Raw genomic sequence first — 20,996 nt, 5'->3', positions numbered from 1 at the left:
CTTTTCTGGGAGAGCAAGAACAGGAGGTCATATAGCAGCTGGACACATACAAACATCTTGGTGATATTTGCAGTGAAATTCTAAGGAGAACTGAGCAAACCTTCAACTTCAAACAGCATTTAAAGAACATGACATTTGGAAAAATATCAGTCCACTCAACTGAGCTGTTGAAGCAGAAGTTTCCCCCAAACCATTGAGACCAATGCAGAGATGCCCACATGTAGCTCCTGGCCAGCTGTGCAGCACCTGCTCAGATTCATAACTTGAGCTGATACCTGTGCTTGTTCTCCTCTGAGCTAGCTTGGGTACTTTTGAGCAGATTCTCCTGTAGTGTATCTTTGGCCGGTGAGACCACGAAACTGTAAGAGAATTTTAGCTGTGACCTTGCTCAGGATGAGTACAGTAGCCCTTCCACATTCCTAAGATTACAATACAGTTTGTAATGGTCCTTGGAAGACTTTGCCAGACTTGACTCTCTAACTTAAAATTATCACAATAGTAAGGAGTGTGAAATTCCTGGTTTGGTGCAGAAATTCTTAGCTTCTATACTTCCTGCCCTTATAGATGTGGCTTTCAATAAGATGCCTATAACAAAAAATACCACAAAAAATTCATTACAACAGTAACAAACTGTTTTGTGACCTGTTTTCTACTTTCCTTTCAGTAACTGCAGTATTTGCTGGCCGGTTTCATCCAACTTTGACAAAGAAGAAGATATCTAGGTGTTCTGTTAAAATTGGGTATAAGAAGCCAAACTAATTTTGTACTGAGGGAAAGGCAGGTAAAACTAAGGTATTATAGATTGCTGTTAGCAGCAGTCAATTGAGCAATCAGCAGGTGCATTTGCAGGCTGGCTGTCACAAAGAGCTTGGAAATAGCCACAGCTCTGCTGTCTTTGCCTTGTAATGGAGGGTATTTGTGAAGTGAAGTGATAACAGGGTACAGAGGCTATAAGGAAGCTAAAATGTGATTCTATAGGAAACTGGGCTTCGTTATTTCTGCAGTACAGGGAACAATTTGTGTTAACAGAAAACTTGCATAACTTCTTGCCGCAAAGAGGCTTCCAGAAAGGTCAAACTAGTACCACAAATACATAGGCACCTTGGTGAATGAAGACATTTGGGTAATGATAAATGGGTACTTATGTGGTACAAAAGTTTACATAATAATAGAGGATGATTCCTTCTGAAGTTTGGGCATAGATGCTGGCATACATCGCTGTGCTTCCAAACAATATCCTTTTGTATATATGTATTTATGTGCGTATAGGCTTGCATCAAGGAGTTTTGTGTAATTCTACGAAGACCCTGGATACGACATTCATCTTTCCAGGAGTAGACAATAACTTCCTTATAGTGAGAAGATGTCAAATAAACAAGATAAAGTGCCAGAGGTTTAAGCCTGAAGTTGAGATTTAGAGACACAGATTTATTGTTGGATGGCTAAGGAATTGAGTCTCTTCAATAGCTCTGCCTTCTGTGCGTGTCAATTCCATCGTGGTAGTGAGGTTCTGGGTGCAGTTTCTCTCTGCAGCATTCAAATCTGTCCTTTGGCAACCTTCCAGGAGGTCTGCAGAGCAGCATTTCTGGACTTCTAATTGAGCAGTACCTGGTAAATGGCCCCTAATGTATCAAGCAGAGATTTACATCCCAATTCATCTTTAGGGTATTGGAACTATGGCAGACTGTCACTTTTAATAACACGCTGAAAGGAGAGATCATGAATTTACGTTGGCATCAGAAGTTGTAGTCACTCCAAAGTAGCTATTTATGTCCATCATATAAATAATATGCTTTACAAAACTAAACACAAAAATGCACGTATATGGAAGGGCTGTGATGATATCAAAAACAATGCACATTTTTGATCTGTATTTTTTTTCTGAAGGCTCCTTTGCACAGTGCATCTGAACACTATTTTGAGTAGTGGTCTTAAATAGTCCTAGATGAAATAGGATTGGGTGAAATATATGGTTAAGGTTAAATTCTTAGTTAAGGCAAAGTGTCTTCAAAGGAGCTTTTATGTGCCACCTCAGCACAGCTGTACTGCCCTTGGCGTAGCCCTGGAAGCTGCTGTGGTCTAGATTCATCTCTGAGATGTATTTCCTTTCACTGTTTGTGTGGCAGCAAACAGGACTGCAGAATGCAAGTAGAGCAATTTAGTACTATCAAATTATGATGTTGATGTGCTGCCCCCAGCCACTGGCTGGGGCACAGTGGATAGTATATGGGGGTAAGGAGTATACACCCATTCCTTTTCCCTATGCATCCAAAGGAAGTCAAGAAACACAATTTGTCCTTATTAAATCCTTTCTGCTTTTAACTGATACACAACTGCAGCTGAGATACAATTTAACATACCTTTTAAAAGGGGCTATCCTTAAAATCAGAGCATATCCTGAGCTCCAGAACAGAGTACAATATAGCTTGTGGAGTAAGCTCTCTAAATCACTTCTTACTGCTGTATCTAGCATTTCTGAGGAAGTTTCCCATGGCAGAAAAGTGAGCTTGTTTTATGGCACTGGACCAGATTAAAAGGCAAGCAGAGGAGTTGTACTGAAGCCACAAAACCTTGATGGTGTGAAGGAGATGTAGAAATGCATGCCAGTGCCATTCAGGTCTCCTTCATGATTTCAGTGGTGTTCCACTGCCATCAGCAACCAGAAATTTAGGAAAACGCAACAGTGCCCATCTGAGTCCCCACACTCCAAACTGATTCCATCACTGAAGTGATAAGGAAACATTAACACCACTAGACACAAATCTAGACTAGATAAAAGCCTTCCCTAAATGCCTCTGAAACAGTGCTCAGCCATTTTTCCTTTTCTAAATACTGAGTGATGAGGGCTAATACACAGCAGTTACTTTAACCCGCTACTTTAGTTTTCTGTTCACTTATTACTGTATCAGAAAACTATTTAAGCAGCAATACTATATCGCATTTTTTCATTCATTAAGGTTGTTGATGTTTGCATTAGATTTTTGACTTTCTGAAGGCTCTCTAAATCAAAACATCATATTAGTAAGCTCTCTAAAAATTCATCACAAATCAGTTTACAGGTGACATTGATGTCTTATTGCTACCCATTCCTCCTGGACCATTTCTAACAATTCATTTTTTTATATTCCTGCAGTGCTGAAATATGGTTCAGCCCAGTATCTGTCCTTTTAGCAATCACCAAAGCAAAGCTTGGCGGTTGTCATATATTGCACTCTTGAGAAAAATGCTAGTAATACTCTGAATTGATTGAACAGCACGGAATCAGAACTAGCTGGCAGAGAAACCATTTAGCTGATTTCAATTCATAAATCTCTTTTCTCTCACTCTATTTTAGTTTAGAAATTGCTAAATATTGCCATTATCTTGTGATGCATAGTATGAACCCATTATTTATAAATATATTAATTTAAATAATATGTGATTGCATTCATTAATGCCCCATATAAGGAAGCAGACTTATGGATTTTACTGAACAACTTTAATTTAGCACGCTGAGCTCGAGAAAGCAGATAACAGCCCTTGGCCAGCAAACACAGAGCTGTTTGTTTCCTCAGACACAATGCTCTTCCTCATCTTAAAAACAAAGTGATTTTAAGCAAACTTTACCTGCTTTAAACTACTGCTTTAATCCTGTAAGCATGACTTAATATGATTACAACACAGGATATTGCTTACAAGGTAAATTAGTTGGCAAGGATTCACGTTGTGTCTAACAAATGTGTTACTTAACAGATTTTTAGAAGGGGGGGGAAAAAAGTATGGACAAGAACTACTAAGAAACAAAGCTCATGGCTAGATGGAAAAAAGGATTTCCTGAAGAAATCTTAACAACCCATCAGTTGTGCTGAGAGCACTATTGCCAAGAACTTGAAAATCTAAAGGCAGAAGTGGCACACATGGAGTTCACAGGCGGGTGAAGCCATGCCTGAGATACACTGACACACAGAGCCCCGCTTACAGCATGCTCATCACCTCCTCCAGCTGCAACAAAGCACGGCCCCAGCACTGGCACTCCGTGAGGTATTCAAGCTCTTAATCCTCCACATACAGCTGGGCACAGATGTAGTCTCTACCATCACATGTATTTCTGCTGCTGCCTTTCAGTCTTGATTTCATTTAGAATATTTCCAAGGCCTCTTGTTTGTTTCTGTGTTTTATACATGCATATATATTTACAAATTTCTAGGGGAAATCTAAGTTTTCCTTAAAATGTGAGGAGGTTTGCAAAACAAAATATATGTGGATAGTAGAATGCAAAACAAGACAGCAGCAAAGCTTAACCTCACGGATCTGCTTTGGACCGATATGTGCAGAGCCACGATAAAACTTTTGCTCCAAATTTAAAAACAGAGTACTGTGCTTACATGTCTGCAACTGCTTCTCACCTAACTGGAGCTTCAGACAATTCAGTCTTAAAGAACCTTGGAAATAGGGTTTTTCAAAGTAAGCCCACAGAAAATCAGGAGATGAGATGGGTTACATGAGATCAGGGAACGAGTTTTGGGGAGCGAAGGCAGAGATCTTGTGGAAGAGATACTGCCAGCTGGTGAATGCAGGAGGAAACCCCAGCAGAGGACGAGTGCACAACGGGGTGGTTTGTTCATCTGCTGCCAGTAACAGTACCTACATGAGAGCTGGAAAGCTCTGCTGTGCACACAGCACTCACTGCCTGTCACCAGCAGCTCAGCAGTGAAATTATCCTGCTGTATTGTTGCTGGGTGCCTCAGTGTTACTGAATCCAAAGGAAAAAGTAAAGAAAGTAAATCTATATTTTTCTCTGTGACAGAGCGGAGAAGTGTGATTTGCATGTTAATAAGAGTTTATATTGTTTATTAAAAAGGGTTGTTTATCTGAAAAGGTCTGCATGTTCAATTCACTAAAACGGATAATCAAGAGACAAAACCGGGCCTGAGATAGAGCTGAAACTTGGGGAGTTTCCTCAAAAGCAGCATTTCTTCTGGGGAATTTATCTGCATGTAAAACTCATTAAATATCTTGTGCTCAGATTCTGGATCTTGAAATCCAATTAACTGTATCAATGATATTCAGCCTTGAGGACCTGAAAAGCCACTTTCTCAGGAAATTAAGAAGCACAAACATACAAAATAACACAGCACAATTCAGAATAACATCTGACTATACTTGAATTGTAAATTGCATGAGCTGATACTGCACTGCGATGGTTTAACAGCACATAAAGCAATATTACCATTGCTCTCTGGAACTTTGTTGTGCAAATTGGATCAAAAGAGGTTTATCTACTTAGCAAATTACATTGCCATCCCATTTGCTCCTGAATGGATTGGGAAGAAGTTTCTTCTCAGCCTCAGGTCAGCAGTATCTGTTAAGTCATCTACTTTGTAACAGGCCACCATCAGCCCTCTTCTCCCCTTGTTGGCACTGGGGTAGGAGGATGGCAAGGCTGCTCTTTCATACTCCCCTTTTAGACCTTTACTTTTCTTTAGGAACAAGAAAATACAGCTTTTAGTTTTCAAGTGGTCTAAAAAATTGCAGTTGGAATTGGAAAACCAGTATGGTTTTCCAAAGTTGTCTTCCATTACTAATACTGAAACAAACTTTCTGATGGAAGAGGCTAGACAGGTGGAAAGCCTCCTTCCATCTAGCTGCTCTCACATGGCACGATTCCTGCCAGCTCCCTCTCCAAAAGATGTGCATGATTTTGCTTCTGTGTTGCCTACCTGCAAATTCCTTTTTTATTCATTGTTTTTTCTTAGGATCAGTTCCATAAAACCCTTTAGTTTACAACACAATCACAGTCAAGTCTTGTCATAGAAATTCCTTGGCTGCCATACCAACCGGTTCATGCCCTGAAAAGTGAAGTGCTTCAGCCCATATGAAACACATATCCATTTTATAAAAAAACATTACAAAGAGTGAGCATAAACATGCTGCCTGCCAAATCACCTCCTCACTGAAGCCTTAACTATGAGGACAGAATTATCTTAAGGCAGCTTTTCCTTAAAAGAGCATTTTGATTCAGCCATTTTAGAAATCCCTCTAAAAAAGATTAACCACAACTAGAACAAATCCTGTTCTCGTAACATGATAGAAAACCATCACTGCCTGGCAGCAGCAGGACAGCACTTGTGAGTGCAATAAGATCTCATTACTGACACAACATCTCCCAGCCCTCAGTGCCTCTGATATTTTATTAATAATCAGACACTTCCTTCATCCCAAACTGGCACAAAACCCAGCTGAATTCTTAGCACCGCTGCAGTCCCTGTATATCCTGAAACTCCTGGCTTTGGCTTAGTGACCACTTCCATGTCATTTCTTTCTTAACTTTCATGTTATATCATTCTGTAATTTATAAATAACCTGAAAGATGTCATTCTTTATATAAATGCTTGAATCAATACAACTTTTTTTTTTTTAATAGAAAGAAAGACTCCAGTGCAATTCTGTATAAAAAGCAAAAAGCACACTTTCCCCTGAAATGTGGACCACAGCTGGAAGCATTACTGTCCTTCAGTAAGTAACAATACCACCATTTTTTTCGCTTCTGTAAGGAGGTTTACATCAATTCTGTTGTGTGTGCACTTGTACCACAAGAAGCTCAATAGGAAACACAGAGCATATTCCCATCTCATGGTGTTTCCAGCAGAAATCTCATTTGTCAAGACAACAGGAGAAGATAAATCATTTTCGAATAACCTCTTGTTAGAGTTTCTGCTTGTTCCAATATCGTAAGTCACAGTGCTTTTCCATTTGCATTGTTCTTTGTTACAGAAAACTGAACAGCAGAAGAGAATTGTCTGCCTAAAATAAGCAACAAATCTTTAAAATACCTTTTAGACAAATTTTAGCTCCTATGATAACTTAGATGCAGTAAAAAAAGATGAGTGATGAGGACCTATCAGTGATATTTTGGTACATATGCACACCTCAGACAACCATCTCCACCAGTTTGAGCAGTATTATTTATCAAGATTGCTTTCTGCCTCTACCGTTGGTGTGCCAGCAGTCCACCTCCTGAGCCACATGTGGGCACACGAGCTTATCAGAAACGGCTCTGCTTTCTCACAGCAGTTTATTCAGATACCCAAATCTGGGTAAACAGGGGACAGTTTCTATGCATATCTTTAAAAAAGATTATTGATCAGAAACAGAGCTTATAAGCTAATCAGTTATGGCAATCACTTTTCAAAGGAAATTATCATGCTAATTTTAGCCAAATAAGACTTTTTTTTTAGCTGAGCACGTCTTTGCCAGCCTATGTTTTTCATTTGATCAACTATTCTTGGAGATATACTTAAGATCTATTAAAGTAAATGCTGTCATTTTGTTTTCTAATTAATTTATGGCAGGATATATCCAATAGAAGATTCATCCTTATGAATCTAAGTGCCAGCATTCTCTGGATTACACAGAAACTACATCATTTTTTAACTGCCTGTCCCATGCCCAGATACGTAGCACATAATTCCCTATTACCTTCTTGGTTTTATACCAGAACACAAAAGAGCACATACCTTTCTTCCCCCTGTGTTGATGCGAAGCGGAGTTAAGAATGGATCAAAAATCATATGGCTGGTTTCGATATTGACGGGTGACTGCCTTTTCCCAACTGAGCAAAGATTCCAAGCTGAGTTCACCAAACCCCAGAAGGAGGGAACTGTAAAATATAAAGGAAGCACAAGTTCAAGAGAGGTCTGGAAAGCCTAGAGAAATAGACGCAAGGCAGACAGCCAGATAATCAAACTCGTCATACTTTCTGTGTGCACACTTTGAAACTGAAAACAGGCAAATCCATCTAGCACTTGATATTAAAACTTCTTAAGCAAAGACCAAAATATATTTTCCCTACGTATCTGTACCAGGAAAGAAGGAGTATGTTTGAGTAGCTATAATCCCAAATTCAGCCACAAATAGCTTTTTTGCTGTTAGTTTTATCAAACATTTACTTAGCAATAGGTATGTTGCTCATTTGTCCTTATGCTAATTGTACATACATACAGTGTGTCATTAGACTGAAACCACTCCATTTGACTCACTTGTAAAAAATTTTCATATTTAGTCGAATTTGTTAAAATAGAGCATAACTATAAGAAAAATGCACACCGTGAACTCCCTGTCAAATATCTTGTAAAGAAAAAAGTTCCAGTTGGATGCTGATGAAGACCAAGCAGTGCAGTGGGCACAGAGGGCGGGTGGTGCATTTCAGCAGTCACAGCTCTGGTCACCTCTGTGCTGCAGATTGCTGTGAGCGCGGCGTGCAGCTCTTGTTCATGGCTGGAGAAAATGCACAGCTAGGGCTGGTGACTGTGTTGAAAACAGTGCTTGTAGGTGAGAACCTGCTCTAATAGATAGATAGTATTATCCTGCTCTTCATAGCTTTTCAATGTAGTTTCCGTGGAAATATGTGGAAGCATTACTTCTGGATACACCTATGAGTATGTGGTTGAACAAAAAGTACAACACTGGCAAACTTTTCTCTGGGATCAGAAAGATTGCTTATGCTTCAAGTGAAGGTTAATTAATCGTGCGTGACCAAGACTGAACACCTTGGTTAACCAGTGGATGGTGATAGTGTGCAATATTAATCTCTAATTATATTAAATTAAAGTGATCATTGTTGCTTCTTAGATACTTGAAGTATTAGAGAAGTGTTCAGAAGCACGATGAAAAATTCCCAGGAATTTATGTAGAACATCAAGATTTAAATTAAAAATAAGTGCCGAATTCATTGTCTAGTCTAAAGAAATTAGTAGCTGAATCTAGGAAAACACAGCAAAATAGTCATTATTCTATTATTCCAGGTTAACTAGAAGACAAGGTTCTACTAGGGAGAAAGTAGCAAAATATTGTTCTTTTGTTATTTCAGCTTTTGTTCCATCAGACAGTGTTCTAGTAGAGACTAAGTCATTAATGAAATAGTATCTTCTTCACCAGTTATCTGCACTGTATGTCCATAGAAATCCAGTCACATATGAGTGGGGATGCAATGCACCTTTGTGTGTGGACCTCTGAAGCGTTCTTGGCAGCAGCCTGGCACCTGCATTGCACAGGAGCTCCTTTCCAAGCTGGTTTGCATGCAGCCCACACAGTAGTTTATGATCTCATTTAACAGGGCTCTCAAGCTACTGGTCATTCTGGCAGAAGTTGCTATATACTGATCGTGTCATCTCTACCTTTCTTTATACATCCTGCTAAACTTATACTGCTTGAGCTTGCTTCTCAGCACATTACATAGACAAAAGGTGACAAGTTTCGGCCTGACTAGTGACATGTCTTCACATTTCTCCTAACAGAATTTCTTAAAATTTACTGGGAAGAAGCTTTATTAAGATGTATGAAGGTGCTTGAATGTGGGATTTTGAAGGCTGTTACCAAACCTATGCATAACAACAGCGAAATAACAACAGCTAGAACAATACAGTTAGGGTTGAATGTTGTTCTCCCACTGATATACCAAGTATTTGCCTGAATAAATACATCTCAAGAGGAAAAGCAGAGCAATGAGGGAGAAGTGCCCAATAAAGGTGCCTTCTGTATGTGCCATGAACTCACAGACTGTAACCATACTGCCCACAGCGTGTGTTGGACAGCCAACAGTGCACATCCATGTCACACAGCCACAGACGGGATGAGACTGGAAGGGACCTCTGGAGGTCACCTCATCCAACCTCCCATCTCCAGGCAGCTTCTGAGCGTCTCTAAGGGGGCAGCAGCTCTGTGTTGTGAGAGGAGGCAGAGGCTGTGTAGTATGTAGTATGTTTACTAGTATTTTACTACTATTTTATCGTAGAAAAAATGATGTTGGACTCAAAGGTGCAGGGCATGAAATGGCTGGTGACAGTTAAGACCTGTCTCCCACATCATTTCTGTGGCTATGGAGAACTTAATTACAGAGAAGTTTCTGCATTCTGTCCTGTTCTGTTCCTGCACCTTGCTCTTAACTGGAATTTTTGAGGTACTTTCTGAAGAGTTGCTGTGAGGCACTGACTGTAAAAAAGAACTTGATCTAGCTCAGAAGGGGACAGACACCTCACTTGGACCGGGGGAGCAACTCTGCACTTCTTGGCACCTCTGGCTCTGGGTGTAGAGCACCTGTGGGCTCGTGTGTGTAAAACTGCTCTGGGATGTTTGCTGTGCAAAACTTTCCCTGAAGGAACAACCTCTGATTTAGACCTGAGCGATGCAGGAGCTCTAGTTTAAGAAATATCTGTAGGAGAAATAGTCTGTATAGTAGATTTCATACTATACTGAATTTCCTTGTTTTTCATATGAATAAAAACCCTCGTATGGTGGATTTTTCTGTAATCTAATTAAGAACTACCTGAAAATGAAGAAGCTTGGTTAGCTTGTTTAAAAAGAACAGAACAACCATAAAATGGGCACTGGAATGACTGGAATCTAAACAAAATTAAGTGGTTTTTATTCTGAATCTGTCTTTAAGTAGTGACAAGGAAAAGCCAGAAAGCTTCATCAGAAAAAGAAAGAAGGCAGCCAGAAGAGAGGATCCTTAAAAAAATGGTGTCCAAATGAGAAAAAATGGAAAAGATGATAAACTCGGACATGTTAGGTATAAAACTAAAGTAAAGCAAGTCAAAAGAAGATACTGAAGAACAATTTTCCAGTGGCATAATAACTTTTTCCCAGTGTGTGAGAGGCAAGGATCCTGCCCGTGTCTGTAGGGCCAGCTGATGATGAAGTTGTAAAAGAAGCACATGAAAGATAACATAGAGCAAAGCTCTATCAGTTCTTTTCCTTACTGCCTGCAGAGGTGCCTAGGGATGTTCCCACACAGGAGCTTCTTTATGGGGAATGAATCTGAGAAACTGCCTCCAATTCAAGCACTGGAAAAATGTTTTTTAATATAAACTGATAAAATGAACAAATTCATTGGAGTCAGTCAGAAATCATGGGTGAATACTGTGGTGACTTGAATTGTCAGAGTCATCATTTAAATCCGTGCTGTCTCACAGGGATGAGAAGAAGCAAATATCATTTTATTTTTAAAGAGCCCTCCTTAAAGAGTCCTTCAGGGGTCTTCTCCTCGCAGGGCTACAGACAAACGGACACATGGAAGTAGCTTTGTCCTTATTCCCCGCCCCCCCTAAAGAAAACAGGACTGAAAAATTGAGCTGTTTGTTACAGTTTGTTTTGCTGTCACACCTGTAAACAGGATAAGGTGATTATGCAAATTCATTGATGTTCCATCAAATGTTAATTAAAATGGCTTTGCAGATATCATTGAACCAGGGAATGCCTCAATATCCTCCTGGAGGCAAAAGGAACTACAGCTCAGAAGGTGCTTATCTTCCCCAAGGTGTCTGCTCCTGGTCACTGTCCGTAGCACAAGATGAAGTCTAAGTGAGACAGCGAAATTATTTCTGTGTTACGCAAAGATTGGAACTTCCTCTTGTAAGAGCACAGATTTTCTGAATTTAAGTTCTGAATTTAAATAAGAAGAGTCAACTTATTAATGCAGCAGTTCCTTGTTTGTACATTTAAGCTTTAACATCAGCTCTGGCAACAGCATAAAACACAATCAAATTGTATTTGTGCAGTGATTATTCTTGTCCTGTGTAATTACTGGTCCCTCAGATAAAATCTCAAGCTACTTTATTGAAGCTGGGAATTGAAACCACAGAGAGAATCGGCTATCTATGTACATCAATAAAGCGGTCCATTAATTATTTCCACCTACTCAACTTGAAGAAAATTACCATACTAATGCCTCTGGGTAACCACATGACCTGCTCTGCTTCTCCATAAAAGCTAAACGTAAAGCCATAAAGGCTGTGAGAGATAAATCGGGGACACTAAAGAAATGGCAGTATAGAATGGCATTCAGGGAAGTAATTGGTCACAGAAATCTCCAGACAGCATTAACATCAGACAGCATCACAATGCCTTCAAACTTAAGAACTGAGAGTATTCCGATTTCTTTTCAACAAGCAGAAAGTTAATGGTGAAATATATCACCAAGAATTAGACAGCATCTCATTATTCAAAATGTGATGAAAAATAAAAATTTTCACCAATAAATCCTGAAACATTTCAGAAAGTAAAAATCGTAAAGAGGTCAACTGCAGCAGATCACGTATGAGTAGTTCCATACTGGTCTGTTCAAATGCCATCTTCCTTGATGGAATCCCTTGAAGGATTCTCAATGACAGAAAAAGTTCACAGCTGCACTGGCAAACCAAGGGGGAAAAAACAACAGAAGGGGCACGTAAGGGGTTAAGATTCTCGAAATACACTTTCTTTCCAAAAGTGTTTATTTTTTGCTGTACATTTAATACAGGCACCCTGCAATATCCTTCTCAATTTACCTTTTAAATTATAGCTGCTCAATTCTGCCTAATTAAGCATTTTCTTCAATTATAAGGGTATTGCCTGAGAAGAGGTATTTAGTAATCACAATTAGTGACCTCTAAGCCTGCAAGGCTTTTGCTTATTTTCATATAAATATTTGGGATACCAGCATAGAAAACAGCATTATTTCCTTTGTTACACTGATTAAAACAGACTGATTCACATTCATAAACGATGCTAATCATAAAATAAACAGCAGTTACACTACAGTATGTAATTGGATTTTATGTGCCACAGTGTGGTCAGTTAATGCATACAATAAAGCCAAAGAATCAGATGGTACTTTAATCTTTCCTGAAAAATAGATCAGCTGCTTATAGGTGATTTTCACATCTCTCATGTATCTGTAGGCACAGTCCTACCCAGCTCCAAGACTGAGCAACTCCAGGGCTCAGCTCCATGGTCCCTCTAGAGCCATTGTGCCACCACTTTGGCAATGTAATGTACTTCTTTCTCTCACTATAGAAACACACACAGTCTTGGGGAAAATTGTCTTTCTCTGTAATGCTAGTGAAGTTTCCTCCACTGACAGTTTTAGTGTAACTGTGTCAAGAAATGGAAATTGCAAAACTGATGAAGACAGAATAAAGGACAGTTTGATTTTAAGGTTAGAGAAATGGAGCTGCTTTGTGGAGGTGGTGCAGACTTGGATAAGGGAAATCCTTCTAGGTGGAGCTAAAAATGAAAACGTAGGGTGGAGAGCATCATCCTCTCCCCTTTTTCTCAATCAACAGAACATGCTGAGAACACATGTGGACAGGGTCAGTGCCCGGGTCTGTCGGGCTGTCTGCCCATACTAACCTGCTGTCTGGGATGCCTGTACGAGTAACCAGCTGCATCAGTTACTTACTGCTAGCTGGCAGTTTCTAATCAAGTCTGGTCTTTCCCTCAGTCATCAGTCACTGCTGTGGTTCAACAGATTCCCCTTGGTGCAGGGGAACAAAGAACAAGGCAGCGATCACAAATGAGCGGGTTTGGCTGATGCACACTGCGACTGGAAGGTGGGAAGAGGGAGAGTTTGTCCTGGATTTAAATGTTAGAATGAAGAGACAAAAAGAAAAGCAGAAGTGCTGTGATTGTCATTTTGTCCTCTGGGCTTTAAACTGCAGTGCTAGAAATGGGTGTTGAACTATCATAATAACTTTAAAAGTAGTCTTTTCCCTTAACGTTTCTTTATCTTTCACTTTTCTGATCATGTTGGTTTTCTTTCTGTAAAACTGGGGACTCTTGCTACTGAAATGATAGACTGAGCCGAGGCAGGGTGAGAGGAGGAGGAAAGGTGCTAAAGAAGATCCAGAAGAAAAGTGAAGAAAGCTTCACATAGGTGAAATTGGGACACAGGGGAAAGTTGCTTGAAGAAAGTAATTTGAAACATTGTTTTAAGGAGAAGGGAAAGTCTGCTTATCCAGCAGATAGCTGGAGCTCTGTTCTGTAGATTCAGCTTTATTTTAATGTCTGTGGGATATTATCGATCTTTTTGATGAAAAGTATAAATGAAAGAAGGAACACAAAACATTATAAAAGACAGCATTTATTCTACCAAAAAATGCTCTTTCTGGAATGCTAGATATGTCAGTGCTTCACAGCAGACTGTTACTAAATCATAACTCCAGTAGTAAGTCACAAGTTAACTGTTTCTTGCCAAATTCAGTACGTCTGCATCTGTTAGCGCTGTATTTGTTTGTTAGTGTGAACATAATGAGCTTCACATTCTGAAACTACAGGGCTTTGTGGGATTCATTTTGGAGGATGTTGGCACTGTGCCTTAAGAATAATATGTGAGGAGCATCCAGTAAGAGTTAACTCATCCTAATCTCTTAACACATTTCTGTATAACTGCCTCTTGGGAATTACCTGTACCTACGTACTGCTTTCCCACAAGGCTCCTCCAGCTAATGGCAGCAAGTAGTGCAGAAATGTCCTGGCTCTGCTGACTTGCAAAGACAAGTGAGGAGCAGGCACAGAGTTCACCCCTGAGTGCTGGGGCTCTTATCTGTAACGACAGTTCGAGACAGTAACGCTGTCTTCTATGCTGTCTTATTTTCTAGAGTAATCACGCTTCTCTGACCCCATTCCGCAGGGCTCTGGCCCTGCCTGGGGATGCTGCTTACATCCTGAGATTACCAAAGCTCTAACTTTGACTGTTCTCAGAAAGGCCAGAAATCCCGAGGACAGCTGACTGGATGCACTTACCAGCTGAGAAAGTCTGGGGAAATCCCGATCTCTTAGAAGTCTAATGTGCTGCCAAGCCACAAATCTGAACAGATCCATTACTGCAGAATGTTTTGGGATGCCAGGGAACCTTGGCCTCTCATTAGTGAGACATCAGACAATTCAGGTAACTGCTATCCAGGAATTGTTATTCTACTATGTGATCTACTACTGCATTTTTTCCTCACTGCAGTTACACCGATGAATGTAGTCACTGCTTTCTTGATAGCACGTTCTACTTGCAGCATGAGGCACACAGCCTCTGCAGATTGGTTCTGCTTCAGTTTGAGTTGCCTTGGAAAGCCAGTGTTTAGGGAGAATTTCTCTCTTCAGCTCAGACATTCCTGGCTGCTTCTCCTGAGCTGTGTGTGCAAGCAGCAGACCCAGAAAAGTCTTAGGAAAGTCTGTACAGAGTCTTAGAAAAGTCTGATTCAGGGTGATCTTGGTTACATGGGCGCCCCACTACTGCGGGTCTTCCAAAGGACAGTCCCTGTTGCTGTCTTTTCCCTTCCTCCAGAATAAGAGTTTGTTTTTTACTGATCTCTACCTTTGACAAACTCTTTATGTAAGAATTACTGTCTGGGATGTAAGTGGATACCTGACTGCGAGGTTATTCTTCTGGCTGATGCCACAGTATCTGATTTCTGTATTCTGTACATGCACCAAGGGACAAATATGCTGCATAGGAAATGTAACAGATTTCTATCCAAAAAATCCCTGCATCTTCAATCACCTGAATGTCAAATGGTAACTAATATAGTAAGCGTAAGGCTGGTCATTGGTGGCTTAATCTTCAGAAATGCTGAAATGCATTCTCTGAGTTCTCTGAAATCAGGGAAAATACAAAAGATATGAAAGGTCACTGGGACCACTTACGTAACCAGAAAATTCTATCAGCATGGTGTCTTGTCCAGGAAAATCCTATACAAACATTAATACTGAGTACCTGCTTAAAAAGAAAAACTGCATTGGTACAAATCTACCTGTAAGACCCCAACAAACCAGAGAAGAATGTAAAGATTCATCTTTCCCAAATAGCTGAAATATGTACCAAAAGCTGGAGGGGCCCCTCCTGTTACACACATTTCCTCCTTAAATTCCAAAGACACTTGTCTTTGCTTGGCAGAGCTGTGAAAGTGAGTTTGTCCACCGTCCCATTGCCTCCTGTAGCAAACACAAGGCAAGTGCTTCTTGTTTATTCAAGGTTTTGCATATCCATCATTCAAACAAGTTTCCTTTATGGAGTTGCTATTAGAGAGAACCGTTATACTGTTGGATTAATTGCCATGTGTTGCTCAAATACACTGCAGCTTCATTAATGACAAGGTCATCTTTCAAACCTTTCAGCTCACTAATGCATTCCATTTTGAATTCTGCTGTGAACCTGAGCTTCCAAACAACCTTGCTGATCGTGCTGAGGCTGCTTTTGAGATGCAGCAAATGAAACTGAGCTCTGCTGTCAGTGAGAAAACATTCTGCAAATATATTGGTTTTCACAAGGCTATGAAGATTCTTAGATACTCACCTAAATGTGTATTTAATGACACCAGTAAGTGTTTTATTTACTTTGAAATTTCTGTCTTTGTAGTCAAATAGAGAACAATGTTCTGCAGCACTCACATCAGACAGGCTAACTAAGGAGGCCCTCAAAGGAGTTTTCACACCACTGCATCCCCCTTTCCACCCCTCTGCCAGATAAAAAAGAAGAAAAAAGGAAATCTAAAATGGTGAGTGCAAAAGCAAGCAAATAGATTTGCTAGGCATTGCTTGGGAGTGGAGAAGGAAATAACTCTAAGGAAAAAGGGCTGGATGTGAAGAGAATAGACGTGGGCAGGAATCTACGAAGCAGCGCGGGGGTGAGGTGTGAAGTGTGGGGGCAGCAAGCAGGAGAGCGGGGTATGCAGAGATCCACTGCCGTGCTACACGTCAGGAAAAAGAAGGGCCAGATTCAGCCTGTAGGGGCTGGAGTGAGCTGAATGTATCACATAATACAGATCTTCATCTCTCTTGTCTCTACTCTCATTCTTCTGCTGACTAAATTTTAAATCAAGTCTGTAAAAAGAAGGTAAATCCACGCGTGCATCGAATTTGTATACGTCACAGTCACTACATCTCTGGTGCTAAGAGATCTCAGGATGTAAGTCAGGGCACGTGTGATTTTCTTAACATTTCAATTCCTTTAGGAAAGAGCCTTTCAAATGCTGGAATGACAAAGTCAGAAGGAGTTGAACAATGCCGGCGTATTGTTATAACTGTACCCCTGATTAGCCAGCAGAGGGCACGTGGTGCGTTCTCCCAGGGTCTGTGCTTTGCCCGGATCTGCAATGGGCAGGACCCGACTGGTGCTTCGTCCAAGTTCAGCATCTCCAGTCTCCTTGTGCAGGGAGCTTGGGGTGGAAGTGGGAGAGCAGCCAGGAGTCTCTATGCATACCCACTAAGAACTGCTGCCCTGTACAAGTAGGTGGCACAAGTTTGAAAGGCAAAAACCGACACTTTCTTGCCATGGCTTACAGTGACTTATTTCAGCTCATGAAAAAGGGCAGTAGCAAATACACTGCACATGTGAGAAATGCAGCAGTGTGCAAGCATCGTCCCATCTGCAAGGTAACTGCTCCTCCTCGAGCAGCACCACAGCAGCACCTGCTAAGTTCTTCCAGAGCAGTGCAGAGAGTTCTCGGAGGCCTGACACACAGAATGCAAAGTTATAAAACCTCTCACAGGCACAAAGACCATAATCTGCTTCCCAATGTGTCACAGGGAGAACAGAGGGCCTGTAGCTCTGGAATGCTCCCGACAGCCTATTTCTCTCTGCCAGGGACTGTAACAGCTCAGAAGGAATGAGCATCAATTGCTTCCAGGGGAGACGTGTAAAAGATAATGTATGTTGCCTTTTTGGCAGCAAAGATTGGCCAGCAGATAGTGCCTTGGAGGCTTTATTACTTGTGACCTTCACACAGAACCGAATACATCTTATTTTCTGAATTATTCCAGCCTGTGGATACGGCATTTCATGGTCTTTCTGGCAGTATAAGAAAAATAATACCTTCTTTGAGAAAGAGGTTTAGGAAGAAAGATGTTAAATGGTTACTTCAAAACAGATCAGAAAATGTATGGCCATGCACATGGGAAGTCCACAAAGGTGACTAATGTCAGAAGTACCTTTGTTTGCATCTGAGCTCCTAAACTAATGAAAGTTACTACAAAGATTATCAAATACACTGTGTAAAGTCAGCAGTACATCATCTACAGGAGAAAACTGTAAGCTCTTAATCACTGAAAGTTCAAGCTGGCCTCTGTTACAGACCTGCTGCTATGAGGGCTGCTTCAAAAGCAGTGCCTCCCGTTTTGTGATGCTGGGCAGCGATGTCAGAGGCAGATGTTGGAGGCATGGCAGCAGAGGTTGAACCTTCCCACCAATATCCCATTCCATTTCAGTGTGTGACAGATGGCAGCAGAGGGGCAGTGTGACAGAACGGTGTCTGACATGGGAGTGCGGATGGAGCAAAAGGGTGGAATCAAATTCCTCCCTGCTGAAGAAATGGTGCCCACTGACATTCAGGGATGCTTGCTAAACGTTGCTGGAGGCCGAGCAGTGGATGTGAGCACAGAGAGGGGTGGCTGGGGTGTTTCAGTGGCAACTGTGGGTCACCTCTGCTGGTACAGGCTGTTATGAGTGTGGCATGCAGCTCTTGTTCATTGTTGGTGAAAATGCACATCTATGGTGGTGACTGCGTTGAAAAAATCTGTTTTGTAGCTTAAAATTTGCTCTATCAAATGAAGTTATCGTACTCCTTGAATCTGTTGTAGCTTACAGGGAAATAATAGGAGGCACTACTTTCAGAGCGACCTATGCATATTTAGAAGTCAAAGTACAAACAGAGTAATAATGGAAATATGACCAGCTCAACTGGTTAGCTAGAACTCCTGTGTCACAGCTTGCAAACCTTCCTATCTGATTTTCTTTTTGAAGCAAAAATTTTTGAGTGAAGTTCCCACTTGATATTTCAGTTTTATATTGAATTCGTTTAAAAAGCATAATGAGGAGATGTTCTCTGTGCCAACACAGAAAGTGCTTTTGTCAAAAGGTCATTTAGAACAACAACAAACTTGCTCCAAACAAATGACCAGTGTCTCCATGAGTACACCAGCCCAGCTTTGGTACTAGCAGAAAATGTTTTAAACACAAATCATATTAGCTGGATACATTCACTGTTAGTTGATGTGATTACAGTTTGCACTTTCTGTGAAAATGAACACAAATTGTTATTCATGAGCATAAGGTTTATTTTCGTATAATAGCCTTTTGTGCTTTAGATACATGGCAATGTGCTTTAGTATTCAGCACTTGGAGTAGGAGCACTACTCAGAAGGCTTAGGAAGCACAGATTAGCCATCTTTAGTGTTCTTGCTTCTGTTTGAACTTCCCCTAGCACAAAGCTACCAAAGCTGAGTCGGTGATCATAAATCCTATTAAAATTGCCATCTACAAATATCCATTCACTACAGATGAAGTTTATTCTCAACAAATTTTTCCAGTATCTTCTGCCCAAATAAAGAACAGTAAATACCAGGCTTATAATCAAAATTGTATTTCTTCCTGGTTTACTTAAGTGAGTCTCAGCGCGGCCCAGGCAGACAGGGGACTTCTTGAGACGACAGGACAAACACATTTTTGTCTTTTAAGAAAGATTTCTGTTTTCACCTCCCACCATACGCACGATTTTTCTGTCCGAGCTTTAAGAAGGGCATTCTGAGAATCAAAGCCATTGAGTTCCTAGCCTGCTTTTCCAGCAGCTGTAGAAATGTCGTACAGCTGCAGTGATACACACTGCAATAAGAATTGATTTGCATTCATCTTAGCAGAGGAGCAACGGTGGTTTAGCAGCCATAAGCTCCTTGCAGTAACTGTGCTTAACCTAGGCTGTGTGCCTTTTTGCTTCAGCAGGAAAGACTGAATGTGTTACAGGGAAAAGAGAGGAAAGTTCTTGTTTCCAAAATTTTTTCTAAATAGAAAGTTGAATGTGAATCGTAATAGCAATACATAAAATAAAAAACTCTCTTGGCTGGCATTAGGAACACTGTCTTCATAAAGTTCTCACTGAACCAATCAGAACAACTTTGGCTGCTTAATTGTGGTGCAAGAGAAAAAGGGCAAAGTCTGAGTCTTACAGCTTGGTAATTGTCATCGGAAGCTTCACCTACATCAATAGTGATGCTTTTCCTTTGTTCTGCACTATTAGCTGTTGTCAGCAAGGGCAGCTGATATATCTATTATGCTTCTGAAGGAAAGCAGCAGAGCAATATAATGACAATTCCTGGAACACTCATCACTAGGCTACTACCTAATGTACAAGAGGAGCATTCATTTATTTTCTGTAACATTAACTGTGGCCAATTTTGTAGGAAAATGGTCTCCATACATCACTGCTTGGGACTTAGCCCAATGATTTGCTCCCCAGTCTTGAGACGCAGTTACTTTTTGCTATTTTTGCATTTAGACAAGAGATATTTCAATACATCACCAGCTCTTGTTACTCTACTGATTTTCTACGATTGTGGTTCTTGAGTAATAATCACGTTTGAAACCACAGTGTGATTTCAGTGACAACATTTACTATTCCTTTTTGAAGAATTTAACAGCTTCAAAAGGAAATGATTTGAGTGGTGAATATTTCCTAACAAAAAAGAAGTAGTAGCTAAAAATATCGGCCCTTTGCAGAAAAGTTTTAATTGTGGACATTTAAAATGCTTGTCTCCTAGTTTTTTTGGTGGAAGAACACCCTGCTTTAGATTATCAAGCATCCTTCTTTCATTTCTGCATGTTTCAAAAAACTCCAATTAGTCGTTCAGCACGTTTGCTTCAGGAAAGCCATCGTTAATGGAGTCAGCTTTCTCGTCTGGCTATTTTTTTGCTGTTGTTAAAATGCAGGCAGTGTTTGCAGTTAAGTGCTTCCCTGACTTGTCTATACATTCTGAATACACAGCACTTGCCAAAAGATACTAAATAAATTATCCTCTTCTTTTGAAATTTAAGTTTAATGTCTTTTACAGTCTGCAATTCCCATTTAATTTCAATTTTGTTGCACGTTTTGTGCAGGTTCTGTTTTTCTATGTAGCTTATACAGTCAAAGTGGACACAGCATTTTAAGCTGTGGAGACTCTTGCAGGGGAGTGAGGAACATATTTTTGCTCATTTCCAGTTTCTCTTCCTTCAAAAAATACACTGCAATTTGCAGGATGAAAACTCCATAAACTGTAACCTCTGGGAAATTTCTTCTCTGATATCATCTGAAATTTCCTGCTGCTAGCATTGGTGGAAGAACTTTGTGATGCATTTTAAATCAAAAGTTCTTAAGAAACATCTGGATAAAGCAGTTCAGATGGACTGGCTAATGTACAAGTCCACAGCACTCCTCACCTGCCTGGGCTACCCCATG

General features: G+C 40.5%; 1 protein-coding gene and 1 long non-coding RNA gene across 2 annotated transcripts in view; one reads left to right on the top strand and one right to left on the bottom strand.

Annotated features, from left to right (window-relative positions):
• CA10 (carbonic anhydrase 10 (inactive)) overlaps positions 1–20,996 on the bottom strand; it is a 157,654-nt gene that overhangs the window by 84,029 nt on the left and 52,629 nt on the right. The window contains exon 4 of the mRNA XM_031598711.2: positions 7,497–7,639. Coding sequence (XP_031454571.1) covers positions 7,497–7,639 — 143 coding nt within the window. The remainder of the gene's footprint in view (positions 1–7,496; positions 7,640–20,996) is intronic.
• The window catches only part of LOC149915381 (uncharacterized), a 177,155-nt gene that overhangs the window by 112,356 nt on the left and 43,803 nt on the right, over positions 1–20,996 (top strand). The window lies entirely within an intron of this gene.

Source organism: Phasianus colchicus, chromosome 20 (assembly GCF_987193195.1).
Source record: "Phasianus colchicus chromosome 20, bPhaCol1.hap1.1, whole genome shotgun sequence".
Taxonomy (NCBI): domain Eukaryota; kingdom Metazoa; phylum Chordata; class Aves; order Galliformes; family Phasianidae; genus Phasianus; species Phasianus colchicus.
Note: the sequence above shows the minus strand (reverse complement) of the source record. Positions and strands in the feature narration are given on the sequence as shown.